General features: G+C 37.7%; 1 protein-coding gene across 1 annotated transcript; it reads right to left on the bottom strand.

Moving 5' to 3' along the window:
- Positions 1–9,907: 9,907 nt before the first annotated feature.
- Positions 9,908–10,834, bottom strand: LOC131901161 (olfactory receptor 51B2-like). Its single transcript, XM_059252408.1, has one exon. It carries the CDS (start codon positions 10,829–10,831, stop codon positions 9,908–9,910), a length of 924 nt encoding a protein of 307 aa, XP_059108391.1. The 5' UTR covers positions 10,832–10,834.
- Positions 10,835–13,821: the final 2,987 nt, after the last annotated feature.

Raw genomic sequence — 13,821 nt, 5'->3', positions numbered from 1 at the left:
GTTCCCAGAACCCAGGATGTGGCTCTCAACCTCTGTAACTTCAGTTCCAGGAATTCCAACACATAATATCACTGGCTCAAATCTTCGGAGGAATTTTGTATCATTACCAGGCAAGTGTACTGGGATTTCAGGGATATAGGTAAGATTGAGGTGCCTTCTCCCTTATCCTTTTCAGAAGGCTATTTTTGGACTGATTCCCATAAAGCAGTAAGCCCTGTGTCCTCAAGAGTTTGCCAGAATGTCACAAACATTATCCAGAGATTTTTTTGGTCAGTTCTAGGTAATCTGCAAACATCCTCTACATTCAGTGTCTTCTCACACCATTCACTTGGCCTCAGCCTATTGCTCAAGAACCAGTGTTTATTTACAAGATCTGTGTAGATAATGCTCACTCAACTAGCAACTGGAAACCATAGACCGAGGGTGGCAACTAAAGTCACAGCTTTGAAGAAACTGTTTAAACTTTACCTGCTTTCCATGCTAATTAAAATAGGAGCCAGCACTGGAAAGGAAGGGTAGGTTCTTTGGAAATTTTTTCTTTGTAATAAAACAAAACAAGAGCATGCTGAAGAAATGAACAAATAGGCAGTTGATCAGAGGATGCTAAAGGTGATTTATCTTTCTTTGTCTTTGTCTTTTTTTAGTAAAAAGTTTATAGCAGTAAATGACTCAAAAATATAAAGGTATCTGAACCTTCAAATAAGGTAAAATTTTTAAATGTTGGTTGTTTTGGACAAGTATGTCTCTGGTGAACTTACCACTGTTAATAGTACAGCAGCAATAGGTGCCTAATGATTGTGCAGTGAAAAGTGAATGAATACAAGAAAGAGAAGCCAATACATTACTTGAATTCTCTAGGATAAGCAAATTTTGACAACTCTAATCATTTTCCTAAGGTTGGATATTATGTGGTGTGGAGAAATTTAAATTTAGATTTCTTAAAATATTAAATTTATGCTTTCAACTAGCATCCATTAAACATAAACAGTGTGGCTCTTTTGTTCTTATTTGTCATTATATGTTGCATTCTCTTTCCTCGAATCCTTATTTATCAAAAGATAGTTCCTACGTTCTCAACTTTTCCTCAAGAATTATTACAAAACCAGGTGAAAGATTTAATTTTAAATATATCTGAATGTATATTTCCTTACCTGACACAGTTTTCCCTTTGTAATTCCTAGACATTTCTCATCATGCCCTCAGTATACATTCAGAATCCTGATGGCAGTCATATTTATTAAAGGACCAACTCCCCAGGTGTCATTCTGTCTCATTTGAATATACCAGGTAAAAGCTAGAGAGGTACCTCAGTGTTTAAGAGTGTGTTCTTTCACCAGTGCCGGGTAACTCACAACCACCTGTGTAACTCCTGCTCCATAGGGTATAGCACCTTCAGGACTCATGGGATAACCTCTCTCTCTCTCTCTCTCTCTCTCTCTCTCTCTCTCTCTCTCTCTCTCTCTCTCTCTCTCTCTTTCTCGTGTGTGTGTGTGTGTGTGTGTGTGTGTGTGTGTGTGTGTCTCACTCACTCATACACACAATTAAAAATAAAACGTATCTTTTTTCTTAGTCCTTTGAAAATTTCATTCAGTAAGTTGAGTTTTGATCCCATTCTCCAACTCCTCTGAAATTTATCCCTTTTCATCCCCACCCAACTTGGTGTTCTCTTTGTTTCACCCATCAAGTCGAATTTGTGCTGTCCCTATATGCACGGATGTGCAGCTTTCCACTGGATCATGGTTGACCTACAAGAGACAACATTCTTAAAACTGATGTTCCCTCTTGCAGGAGCTACCAATTGCCAATAGCTCTTTGGCTAGAGTTGGGACTTGATGTCAGCTTCCCCTCTCCATGCTGGGATTTATCTGCATTAAGCCTTCATTAAAAGAAGGTGTAATGACAATCAGAGTACAAGGAACCTCCAGATTTAGACTTAGGGGGGTGTTTCAAAGAAGATCTGCACAAATTGCTTTTAAAATAATTCAGTGCATGGTTATCCAAAGAACACATACAAATGACCAATAAACACATGAAAAGATGTCCATCAGCATTATTCATTAAAGAAAGGTAGATCTAATCCACAGTGAGACATCATAGTGTTGTCTCCAAAACTGACTGTAATCAAAATAACAAATGTTGATAAGAATGTGGGTTACTTGGAACCCTGAATTTGGTAGTAGAAATGTGAAGTGGTGCAACAGCTAGGCAAACAATGTGGAGCCTTCCCAAAGAGTTAAATATAAAATTACCATATTATCAATTACATTCATATACATATATGCAAATATGTGCATATACTTTATTACTTTATTGTCTTATTTATTTATTTATTTGGGGAGCGCATGCATGTCATGGTGAACTGTGAAAGTCAGAAGACAGCTTGTAGGAGTTGTTTCTATGCTACTACAGTGATTGTAAGGATCAGGCTTGGCATCAACAAGTACCTTTATCCACTGAGACATCTCAGCAGCCCATCTATTAGAATATGGGCATCTATTGAAATATTTTAATGATTAAATATTGTTCAGTCATCGAAATGATGAACATTTGACATGTGCTACAATGTAGATAAGCATGAAACTTTCCTGTGATGAGTCATATACAAAGGAAAAATGTGTGAATCCACTTACACAGGTCTAATGTTTCCAAGGCATATTCATCCTCAAGTCATGACCCATGTGCTCTGTTGAGTTACCATGTGTAAAATAGATTAAGCTTCCTTGGCATTGTCTTATAAAATATATTACTAAGAAATTAAAGTTTTTTATAGAACCAGATTGAAAAGAAAAAAAGAAGGAAGGAGAGAAAGAAAGAAAGAAAGAAAGAAAGAAAGAAAGAAAGAAAGAAAGAAAGAAATATAGATACCAAAAACAAATTAGAAGGTACCAACGTCTTGGGAGGAAGGTGGAATAGCGAGATACATACTTAAGATACTTAAAGAACATCAAGTTTCTGTTTGGTACAGTGAAATGAATTCAAAAGTTTTATAAATAGTGTTTATTATACACCACACTTAATTATATACTTTATTAAAAAATCAGATAATAAATCATATCTCATACAGACATATAAAATCATTTTAAGAAGTCAACAGATCATACTTGGCTGAGACCCAGATCAGTGCATGACTGATCCCTTGTCAGAGAAGCTTAGACTTGCAGTAGATGGCAGTTAATACAGAGATCCACAAATAGATTATGTTTAGAGAGTTAGAGAGTTTGGAGCACTTGGCTTTAAATGGCATGTCCTTATCAAATGCCTCCCTTCAAAGCTCAGAGATCTATGGTGAAGAGGAGGCAGAAAGACTGTGAGAGCCAGAGGTGATGGAGTGCTCCAAGGAGACAGCATCTTCCAACCATCAGGACAGATGCGCATATGAACTCACAGAGACTGTAACAGCACAAAACCAGCACAAATTCAAATCAGACAAAATCCAAGCATGAAGAAGGGGAGTAAACACAAACTCCCACCCCTAACCAATAAACTGTTTGCAATTGATACCTGCTGGGAATTGGGAAAATCAGTTTTGCCCAATGGAATCTCACTGTGTATATCAACCACTTTTCAGAGCATGCCCCATGCCCAGGAGTAACTGACCAACACAAAATGGACTCCATGCTTTTTTATGAGCTTTTTCCTTTATTTTGGTAATTTTTGTCTTATTGATTGTTTTGTTTTATTTTGTTTTTTGTTTTTTTTTTAGGGAAACAGAAAGAGCATGAAGTTGTGTGGAGAGAAGGAGAGGATCTTGGAGGAGTTGAGAGGGGAAATAATATGATCAAAATATATTGTATAAAATAACTTTAATAAAAACACAAAATTGAACAGACTAATATGGTGGTATTGTGTTCCCCAAAATATTGTGCATCATAATAAACTTATCTGGGTCAGAGGACAGAACAGCCACTAGATAGACATAGAGGCCAGAAAATGGTGGCACACACACCTTTAATCCTAACATTCCAGAGGCAGAGATTCGTTTGGATCTCTGTGAGTTCAAAGCCACACTGGAAACAGCCAGGCATGGTGACTCATGCCTTTAATCTCAGGAAGTGATGGCAGGAAGCAGAAAGGTATGTAAGGTGTGAGGACCAGGAACTAGCCTGGTTAAGCTTTTAGGCTTTTGAGCAGCAGTTCAGCTGAGATCTATTTGGATGAGGACTCAGAGGCTTCCAGTCTGAGGAAACAGGATCAGCTGAGGAATTGGCAAGGTGAGGAAGCTGTGGCTTGTTCTACTTCTTTGGTCTTCCAGCATTCACTCCAATAACTGGCATCAGGTTTGATTTTATTAATAAGACCATTTAGAATTACATCTACAGACTAATACCATTTATTAAATTTATTGTGAAAGTTGAAGAAAAGAACTGTACAAGATTAATGTTAATATTCTGACCCGCCCCTTAAAATCCCACCCCTCTGGTGCCTCTCTGTGTCCTGACATAAAATCCTCATTCTAAGGAAAAACTCCTCCCCTTCTCTCCCTCTCTTCTGCGTTTTCCTCCCACAAGGTACGCATCTCTCCTCTCTCTCTCTCTCTCTCTCTCTCTCTCTCTCTCTCTCTCTCTCTCTTTCTCTCTGTCTCTCTCTTTCCTATATTTCTCTTCATCTCTCTATTATAATAAATTCTACACATGGATGCCCCATCTGCGTTGTGAATTACTGGCCGCCACTACCACCGTGCCTACATGGCATGCATCTGCCCAACCTGCCACTGCATCTGCCCAGCATGTTTTCCTGCACTTACAGGAGACCCTTGGAGGCTCCCCTCCCTCCGCCCCGTGCACACAATAATTCATAACAATTAAGCCAGTTACAATCCCAGAATGAGTGAAGAGGGTCTCACTTAGTTTCACCTTAAGCTATTGGCAGTAGGAAGTGAGTGGGGAAGTAGGGTCATTTTTCTTTGGGATTTTGGCCCCTAGTAGGTTGCCTATGCACTAGTGTGTGGCCCCATACTCATGTTCATATAAGCAGTATTAACTGGATTCATTAAGATACATTTTTTAAAAGGAAGAAGATGTGAAGTTGGGAGAAGAAGATTTTGAGGAAAGGACTAGAGGGAGTAAGATATAATCATAACACATTATATAAATGTATGTGTCTTAAGTTTTTTTGTTGCTATGAAGAGACCTCGTGATCAGGGTAACTTTTATAAATGAAAATGTGTAATTGAAGTGGCTCACTTACAGTTTCAGAGGTTCAGTCCATTATCATCAGGATGGGGATCATGACGGCATGCAGACAGATGTGCTAGAGAGTCCTACATCTTGACTCAGAGGCAACAGGAAGTCAACTGACTTCCACACAGAGTAAAGCTTGAAAAAAGAGATCTCAAAGCGAGCCCTCACAGTGACACATTTCACCCAACAAGGTGACACTTCCTAATAGTGTCACTCCCTTTGGGAGTCATTTTCTTTCAAACCACCACATTTCACTCCCTGGCCCCCAAAAGCTTTTAACAGCATCATAGTGCAAAATGCGTTTAGTCCAACTTCAAAAGTCCCCATAGTCTATCACAGTCTCAACAATGTTTAAAAGTCCAAAGCTCAAAGTCTCTTCTGAGATTCATGCAATCTCTTAACTATTAATCCCCTAGAAAGTAAAAACACTGATCACATACATCCAACATATAATGGCAAGGAATATATATTGCCATTCCAGAATACAGGGAATAGTGAGGGAATACTGGAATGAAGCAAGACTAAAAACCATCTGGGCAAACTCCAAACTTTTCATCTCCATGTCTGATGTCAAAAGGCTCTCATCTCCAACTCTGTTCATTTGTTGACTGCAACACACTTCTTTCTCTTGGGCTGTTTCCACTCCCTGCTAGCAGCTTTCCTTGGAAGATATCCCACAACTCTGGCATATTTAACATCTTGAGGTCTCCAAGGCAATCCAGGCTTCAACTTTATAGTTTCATCCAATGGCCTCTCTACTAGGCCTCCATTCATGGACACTTCTGACACATGCCTGGCCTTGGCAGCTTTATTCCATAACTCCTTTCTTTTACCCTTAACTTTAAAGCCAGAATCATGTGGATGAAGCTGCCAAGTTCTGCTGCTTACTGGGGCTGAAACATGGTCCCCTCATTCAATTACATCTTGAGAAGCTTTCTGTCTTCCACTGCCTAAGCTCAGCTGTCCTGAAACTTGCTCTGTAGACCAGGCTGGTCTCAAACTCAGAGATCACTAGCCTCTGCCTTACCAGTGCTGGAATTAAAGCTATGCCTCACCACACCCATTTCTAAGCTTTTTTTCAGTTCCTCTTTACAAGTTGGAAACTTAGCTGGATGGGATCATGCCCCAAGGTCACCACTCCCTTTATTCCATTTCTAAATCCATTTATCTCCTTGAACAGAAGATTTAGCTCCATTCCACTTTCTGGTGTCCTTTTTCTCCTCAAATATTTTTCCTTGCTCAGCTTCCTCCTTTTTATTTTACGTCTTCATTAGACTTAACACTGATATCCACACATAACAGAATCTATACTAGTCTGTTTTGAGATTTCTTCTGCCAATGGAATTAATCCAAAACTTTTCACTTTATCCTCAGACATGTTCTTCAGATAAGGGCAAAAAGCAGCCATTTTCTTTACAAAAATATCACAAGGACTATTTCTAGGCAACATACTAAAATTCTTCTCTGAAACCTCTTGAGCAAGCTCCCCAATATTTCAAATCATAATCAGCAACATTGTCTTCCATGCTCCTACTAGTGTTCCCCATTAAACAGTGCTGAAATCATTCTACTGTTTTTCTATCCCCAAGTACCAAAATCCATATTACTCCCAACAAAAGCATGGTCAGGTCTATCACAACAATACCCTACTCCTAATACCTACTTCTGTCTTAGTTAAGGTTTTGTTTTTTTTTATTTCTGTGAAGAGACACCATGACCATGGCAACTCCTATAAATAAAAACATTTAATTGAGGTGGCTCACTTAGAGTTCCAGACGTTTAGTCCATTATCATCAGGATAGGGAGCATGGCAGAATGCAGGCAGGTGTGATATTGAAGCTGAGAGTCATACATTTGACTCAGAGACAACAGAAAATCAACTGACTGTCACACTGAGTGAAGCCTGAGAAAAGAGATCTCAAAGTCCACCCCCACAGTAACACACTTCCTCCATCAAGGTGACACCTCCTAATAGTGCCACTCACTTTGGGGGCCATTTTCTTTCAAACCACCACAGTATGAAATTTTCAATAAAAATATTTTTAAAAAGAAGATAACAGTTTGAAGGCAGAAAGTACCATATTAAAGATTTCATTATTTTTGTCACATAACCATGTGTATGTTTATAAACGAAGACATAATTACATGTATATACATATGTATACATGTTACTATCTATCTTAGACCTTAAAGATAACTTGTTTGTTTACATTTTACAACTTCAATGGGTGGTTATTTCCATGTATCAAAGAAAGTAATGAAAAATGGATTTTTCTAGTTCCCTAAGCTCCTATAAATAGTGCATTCAGATCCTAAGTGAGTCCCATAGCTGTCCATTAACTTCCCACTCTAATTTTCTAAACTGTGTTACTTTTTGCTCAGCCCCTCTGGTCACCTTTGCCTTGACTACTTTCCTCTTACCTCCTTCCAATCCATTTTATTGTCAACACTCAAATGATTTGAAAACACCAGTGAATCTATATTATTTCTTTCAATAGCCTTCTATGACAATTCTGTAATCCATCCAACCCAAGGCTTTGCATGTAATGTTTCACTCTTATATTCGTGGCCTTGTTTACACCAATTAGCTCTTAATGCATCTTCACATCTCTGCTGAAGGAACATATCTATAGTAAACTTTACTCTTCCCTCAAGCCAGAATGTGCCCTCTTTTGAGACTCACAGTCTTTTTTACTAACAAGCAGTGAATGTCAGTGAAACTTTCATGAAAATAAGCATATGAAGGCTGATTTAAATTGATTACACTTCCCCAAATACAAGCTTATTTTAACATAAGATGTGTAAAACTATTATGCAAAAGTGTAAGAAAAGTTTAATAGAAACCTAAGCTCAGGAAAGATACTGAATGCAGGGCTCCAATATCTCAATAAAGTGAATACTAATAAACATATATACATATATATGATTTTTAAATTATGCATATAGAAATGCTAATAAAAATATGATGAAATATTTATGCTATAGTAAAGTCTGAGAGACACTAGTTAATAAACTTATACAAGTCAGTTTTAAAAGGGAAAAAAACAATAAGCAATGTGATCAGCAAAATGTCTAAAGCAAGATTTACTTATGGTTAAAACAAACTTAATTGTTAAAGGGTAAAGAAGAGAAGAGACGAGAGAAATTAAGGATAGGGTGCAAAATGACAGGAAAAATATATTCTAGATATATAAAATATATCCTATGCCACTGTACAGTACAACAACAATAAGCAGTTCATTTTATGTCATCAAGTAATTAAGAACAATATTTTGAATGGTCACAACACATGAAAATTATCAACATGAATATGATAATTACTCTGACTTAATCAAAGCATTTGACACATGGATCAAAATATCACACAGTATCCCATGAATCTGTACAATTATATACAAGTTTAAAATGAATAAAAATCAAACTGATCGCACAAAACTAAAATATCAAGTTATGTTTCACTTATCATATATACCAAAACTTTTGTTCAAATATTTAGAAAGAAACATACATGAAAAATAATAAAGAGCAGCAAAAATAGTTTGAAAAGTAAATTGGCATAAATGATAGTTTTGATTTTTTAAATATTCTAAAAAAAAAAACTGTGTAAAGCCAAAGTGGTAATAATGTATTTGAGACATAGCCTATGTAAAGGTAAGATGTATGTCAGCAACATCTCAAAAGTGGGAAAAGGAGTAAGAAATATTTCATTGTAAGTTTTACATTATACCATTTATGGAAGGAATAAAGTATTATTTGTAAGACAGACTAATAAATTCTAGGGAAGAACTAAAAACATTTTTAAATAAATACAAGTTGGAAGTCACTGGGAGAATTTAAATGGCAAAATGAAAACAGCTCAAAAGCATGGACATTGAGAAGTCATGGTGCTTTGTAAGAAATCTGGTAGAGATGCTGACTCTGTAGAGCCTGTGTGGTGAGCAGTGTTCTGAGAAAAAAAAAAGTAGCACAGACGGGCTTTGTTGTGGAGAACTTCTTAGACTAAATAAGCGGGTTTATTTTTTAATTCATTATCTGTGATTAAAATAATATACAGAAAATAGACTTCATTAAAGCATATTCACAGAATATAGTATAAAACAAAGCAAATAAAATGAAATATCAACAAACGAATTTTGGGACAATACATGGTAAAGCTTTACAAATGGCTATCGAATCATTTCAAAAGAAAATCGGACCTTGAGATGGTACAATCAGAGTAGAGTCTGTGGGGTTACAATCCTCATAGTCAAATTGATATTTATATAGTCATCAAATCTATTAACAGTTGCCTTTTTTTTCCTGTTGCTGACCCAGGCTGGACACTTGACTTCTGAAATGGTTCTTATCTTTAGCTACATGATCTGAATTGTCCCATAGTTACTGTTCATAGAGTATTAACTATGTCCTGCACCTCTAAATTTAGTGATGTTTTACTTCCCGGCTCTTTGTTTTCTACACTTCTTTCAAAATAGAAGGCAGAGAGAGAGAGAGAGAGAGAGAGAGAGAGAGAGAGAGAGAGAGAGATTTTGGTATTTATATAATATCTACTTGTTGATTAAATAGCCAGATATATTCATTATTTAGGCTAACTTGTAGCTATATGTAATAATTTACTCCCTAATGCTAATAAAGAAGCAAATGGATATAAAATCAAGATTTCTTTCAATATACAGGAGGCTGAGTATCCCCCAAGTTCTCTAGATTCTGAAGTAGTGACTCACAGCATCCTATACAGACAGTAGACGGAGGATGCTCCTCTGAATCTGTTTGGTCTTGATGCTGTAAATGATGGGGTTCATAAATGGAGGAAAGAGAAAGTAGACATAGCTCATGGTTATATGCACCACATGTGGGGCATGCTTTCCAAACCGATGGATGAAGGTCAGACCAATCACAGTGATGTAAAAGACCAGGACACAACTAATATGAGAAACACAGGTGTTGAGAGCCTTTGCTCTCTCCTCTCCAGAGGCGATGCCCATAACTGTTTTCAGAATGAGGACATAAGAAAAGACAATGATCAGTACATCAAGAAAGAACGTCAAGGCAACTAAAACAACTGGGTACACACGGTTAAAGGTGATGTCAGCACATGCAAGTTTCATGACGTCTTGGTGGAGGCAGAAGGCATGAGAAAGAACATGGGAACGGCAGTATGGAAACCAAAAGAGAGGCAGGATTGGGGGCACAAGAGATAAAAAGCCCCTCAGTACTACCCCAAGTCCTATCTTTATAACCCTGGAATTGGTAAGGATAGAGTTGTAATGCAGAGGTGTGCAGATGGCAACAAAGCGATCATAAGACATGGCAAGCAAGACCCCTGACTCCACAATGGAAAGGGAGTGAATGACATAGGCCTGTAGGAAGCAGGCCCCGTGTCTTATTTCTCTGTGATTCACCCATAAGACTGCCATTACAGTAGGCATTGTAGTCAGTGTAACTGTGAGGTCTGTGCCTGCCAGCATAGCAAGGAAATAGTACATGGGTTCATGGAGGTTGTGGTCATCCTTGATGAGGTAGAGGAGTGTGCCATTGCCCAGAAGGACAGAGATATAGATGGCAAAGAAGGGAATGGAGATCCAGGAATGAACTGCTTCCAGTCCTGGGAAGCCAGTCAGCAAAAACGGGGCAGCACTGATATTGGGCCACATAGTGTGCACACTATACAAGTCAAAGCACAGTTTCTTCACTGTGGTGATGGTCTTGTCTTCCATCTGCAGGCAAATGTTCCATGGCAGCTTCAATCACAGTATTCCTGACCAGCAGTAAATACTTCCCATGTGCATTAAAAACACATTTACAGCATCATGCATGACTGTCATATGTAAATATAAATGTTTCAATGGTTACAAAGCAAAGATGACCAATATATCCACATGGATACTAATTTTCCCTAGTTAGACTGATACTTGCTTTGTTTGCAAAACTTTTTGCTATAAGTTTGAATTTCATTTTATATTTCACAAATATAAAAGAGACATGTTTTTGTTAGAAAACTTTTCTTACTTTGGTTCTGCAATTTAATTGTAGTATTTTGTCGAATTCTCCCCAAAGCCATGAGTCCTTTGTGGAAATAAAGGGACATGGCCAGATAATGCTACATATATTTTAAAAGCATTTCACATTTTCCTAAAGTCCATCCATAAGCCCCTCACTAGAAACTCCACATCTACCTTAATATTCTTGCTGAAATAAAAAGTCTAGGATCCAAGTGTGCTATGTCTTGCAATGAATGGAAATTTGTCTCTCTTCTCTTGACTGCATCTCACTGATGTAGGAGAGAAGTCTTCCCTTGTTTCAGTCCCTCACACTCACCAGCCCCATAGTCTTGTTGTTGAGTAGATGCCTGTTCCTCACCATTCCAGACGGGTTCTTCTGAGAGACTATTGCAGAACCAGGTTTCAAAGACACATATGATGAAATCACCTCCCCAGAGTCTCTCCTTTAAAGATGCTCAGGGGACCTGGAGTTCTTCTTCCCTCTTCTCTGGGCCACTTAATTAATGCCTTTAGGTGTTTCAGACATATGCCCCAGATACCTACTGACATAGTTGATGTCCCCAAGAGCCTCAGCATCAGGCTCTCATAAACATAAGCATGTTCTTCCTATCATCTTTCTCAATGGCCAAAAAGCTACTAGTTGCTCTTGGAATTCCATGTCCCTCTGTTGATCCTGTTGCTTATAACCTCAGTTACATTTTGTCTTCCCTGATCCCTTGAGGAAAGTCAATTCTGGTCCACAAGAACCTCACTGGGTGTACTAATTCCCATATGAACTGTGAATGTTGGGTGTCTCATATTTTTCTTAAGATCAGTTTGCTTGTATTCACATATTTGTCCATTTTGGGCCAAATTCAGAGCAATGGACTTGTTCCTTTTATTAGCAGGACTTACACCTTCATCATGAAGTAGAAAAAAAAGTGTTAACAATAAATTTACATTGAAGTATCACTGCTGCATTTATGTAGTATGCTAGAAAGAACACATAGAATGCATCTCTGGAATTAGGGAAAATATTCTGGAAAAAAAGAGAGTAATTTAAATGATGAGAAATCAGATATATGGACAATGTTGGCTCAATGAAGAAAGAGAGACCTACACCAACATGGAACAAGATAAATGTGATGAATTTAGATAAATAAATCCATACTAACTATACTAAGGAATTGTGTTATTAGAATAAAAATAATGAGATAAAGCAGATTCTGGCCACACATTAGTTTACAAATCATGTAGGGGTTTTGACATCACAGTGAATGTGAAACAAGGGTTAGCATGGATATTTACAATCAGATGATTGTTATTTAAAGTCATCTTGAATGTAGTAAAGGGGGGAGGATAAGAATATCAAGATACATTAAAACATGCGATAAATTGTGTTGGTCAAATTATGGCTAAGTGTTGCCAGTAGGGCATGGGTGGCCAAGCATGGATTCCAAGACTTCGAAAGAATTGAAGTGGGTGATGAAAGATGGCAGATTAACAGAAAACCACAGTGGAGAGGACATCTGCACATGCTATAACTATGTACTTTGGTAAGTTTTCAGGGACTGAACCCATCTCTGACTAGCACTCCCATCCTGAAGTGGAATATGATATGACACAGCCTCTCTATCACCTCCTAGGCCTCTGCTGACCAGTGCCACACCCAGAACAGTCATCTGCCTACAGAGCAGAAGAATGGATGGATTTTATCTGTCTTTCTAGTTAGCATCAATGGAATAACACAAAAGTTTGCTGGTTTTTGTCTTTGTAACATTGTTCAACATTGTAACATTGTTCAACATTGTGTTTCTGATCATGTAGGGAGTTTTAACATCACAGTGAATGTGAAATAAGGTTAGCATGGATATTTACAATCAGATGATTGTTATTTAAAGTTATAAGTTTCATTGATATGCTGTAGTACAGATGTGGAGTTTCTACTGAGGGGGGCCTGGATACCTCAAAGTATCTGTTTTTCTGTTGGTGGATATTTGAGCAGTTTATGGTTTGGCTTCATTACTGGCATCCAGTGTATATCTTTGATGAGCACACAAAGTGATATCCTTTTTGCTAACATGGGCTGCAGGGTGTGCTCAGAATGTACATTAGGAAATGCTGCTAAACTGATTTCTAAAGTGTTCTGTTTTTGCTCTCTTGGTGGTGAATGCAGTGTAGTTTTTCCATCCTCACCAGCACTTTATGTTATTGCCTTGTTGACATATCACCCACCCACTGATGAATGTATTTATTATAATGACTTCCAGGCTGTGGTCTGGCTAGTCCAACAATGGCTGTATACCAATGCAAGGCTCAATATTGCAGTAACTGTTTAGTCCATGAGGTTGGATGTCTCAATTGATTTTCAGTATATGTCAGAATCCTGAAAAAGTAGATCTAATGCCAGTGAAGAAGTGGATTCACCAGTAAGAGCAAAAAGTAAGCAGGAAAAGAGCAATCTTCCTTGTACTTTATATAGGCTACCAGCAGAAGATGTGGCTCAGATTAAAATGAGTCTTCCCAACTCAGAAAATCTGGATTAAAGTTGTATCTTCCTACCTCAAAAGATCTCGATTAAAGATGGATCTTCCCACATCAAATGATTTAATTAAGAAAAGAATCCCTAACAGGTATACCCAATCACTTGGATTTTAGTTAAT

The sequence above is a fragment of the Peromyscus eremicus genome, chromosome 1 (assembly GCF_949786415.1).
Source record: "Peromyscus eremicus chromosome 1, PerEre_H2_v1, whole genome shotgun sequence".
In the NCBI taxonomy this organism is placed as follows: domain Eukaryota; kingdom Metazoa; phylum Chordata; class Mammalia; order Rodentia; family Cricetidae; genus Peromyscus; species Peromyscus eremicus.
This window is presented reverse-complemented; position numbering and strand designations above follow the sequence as displayed.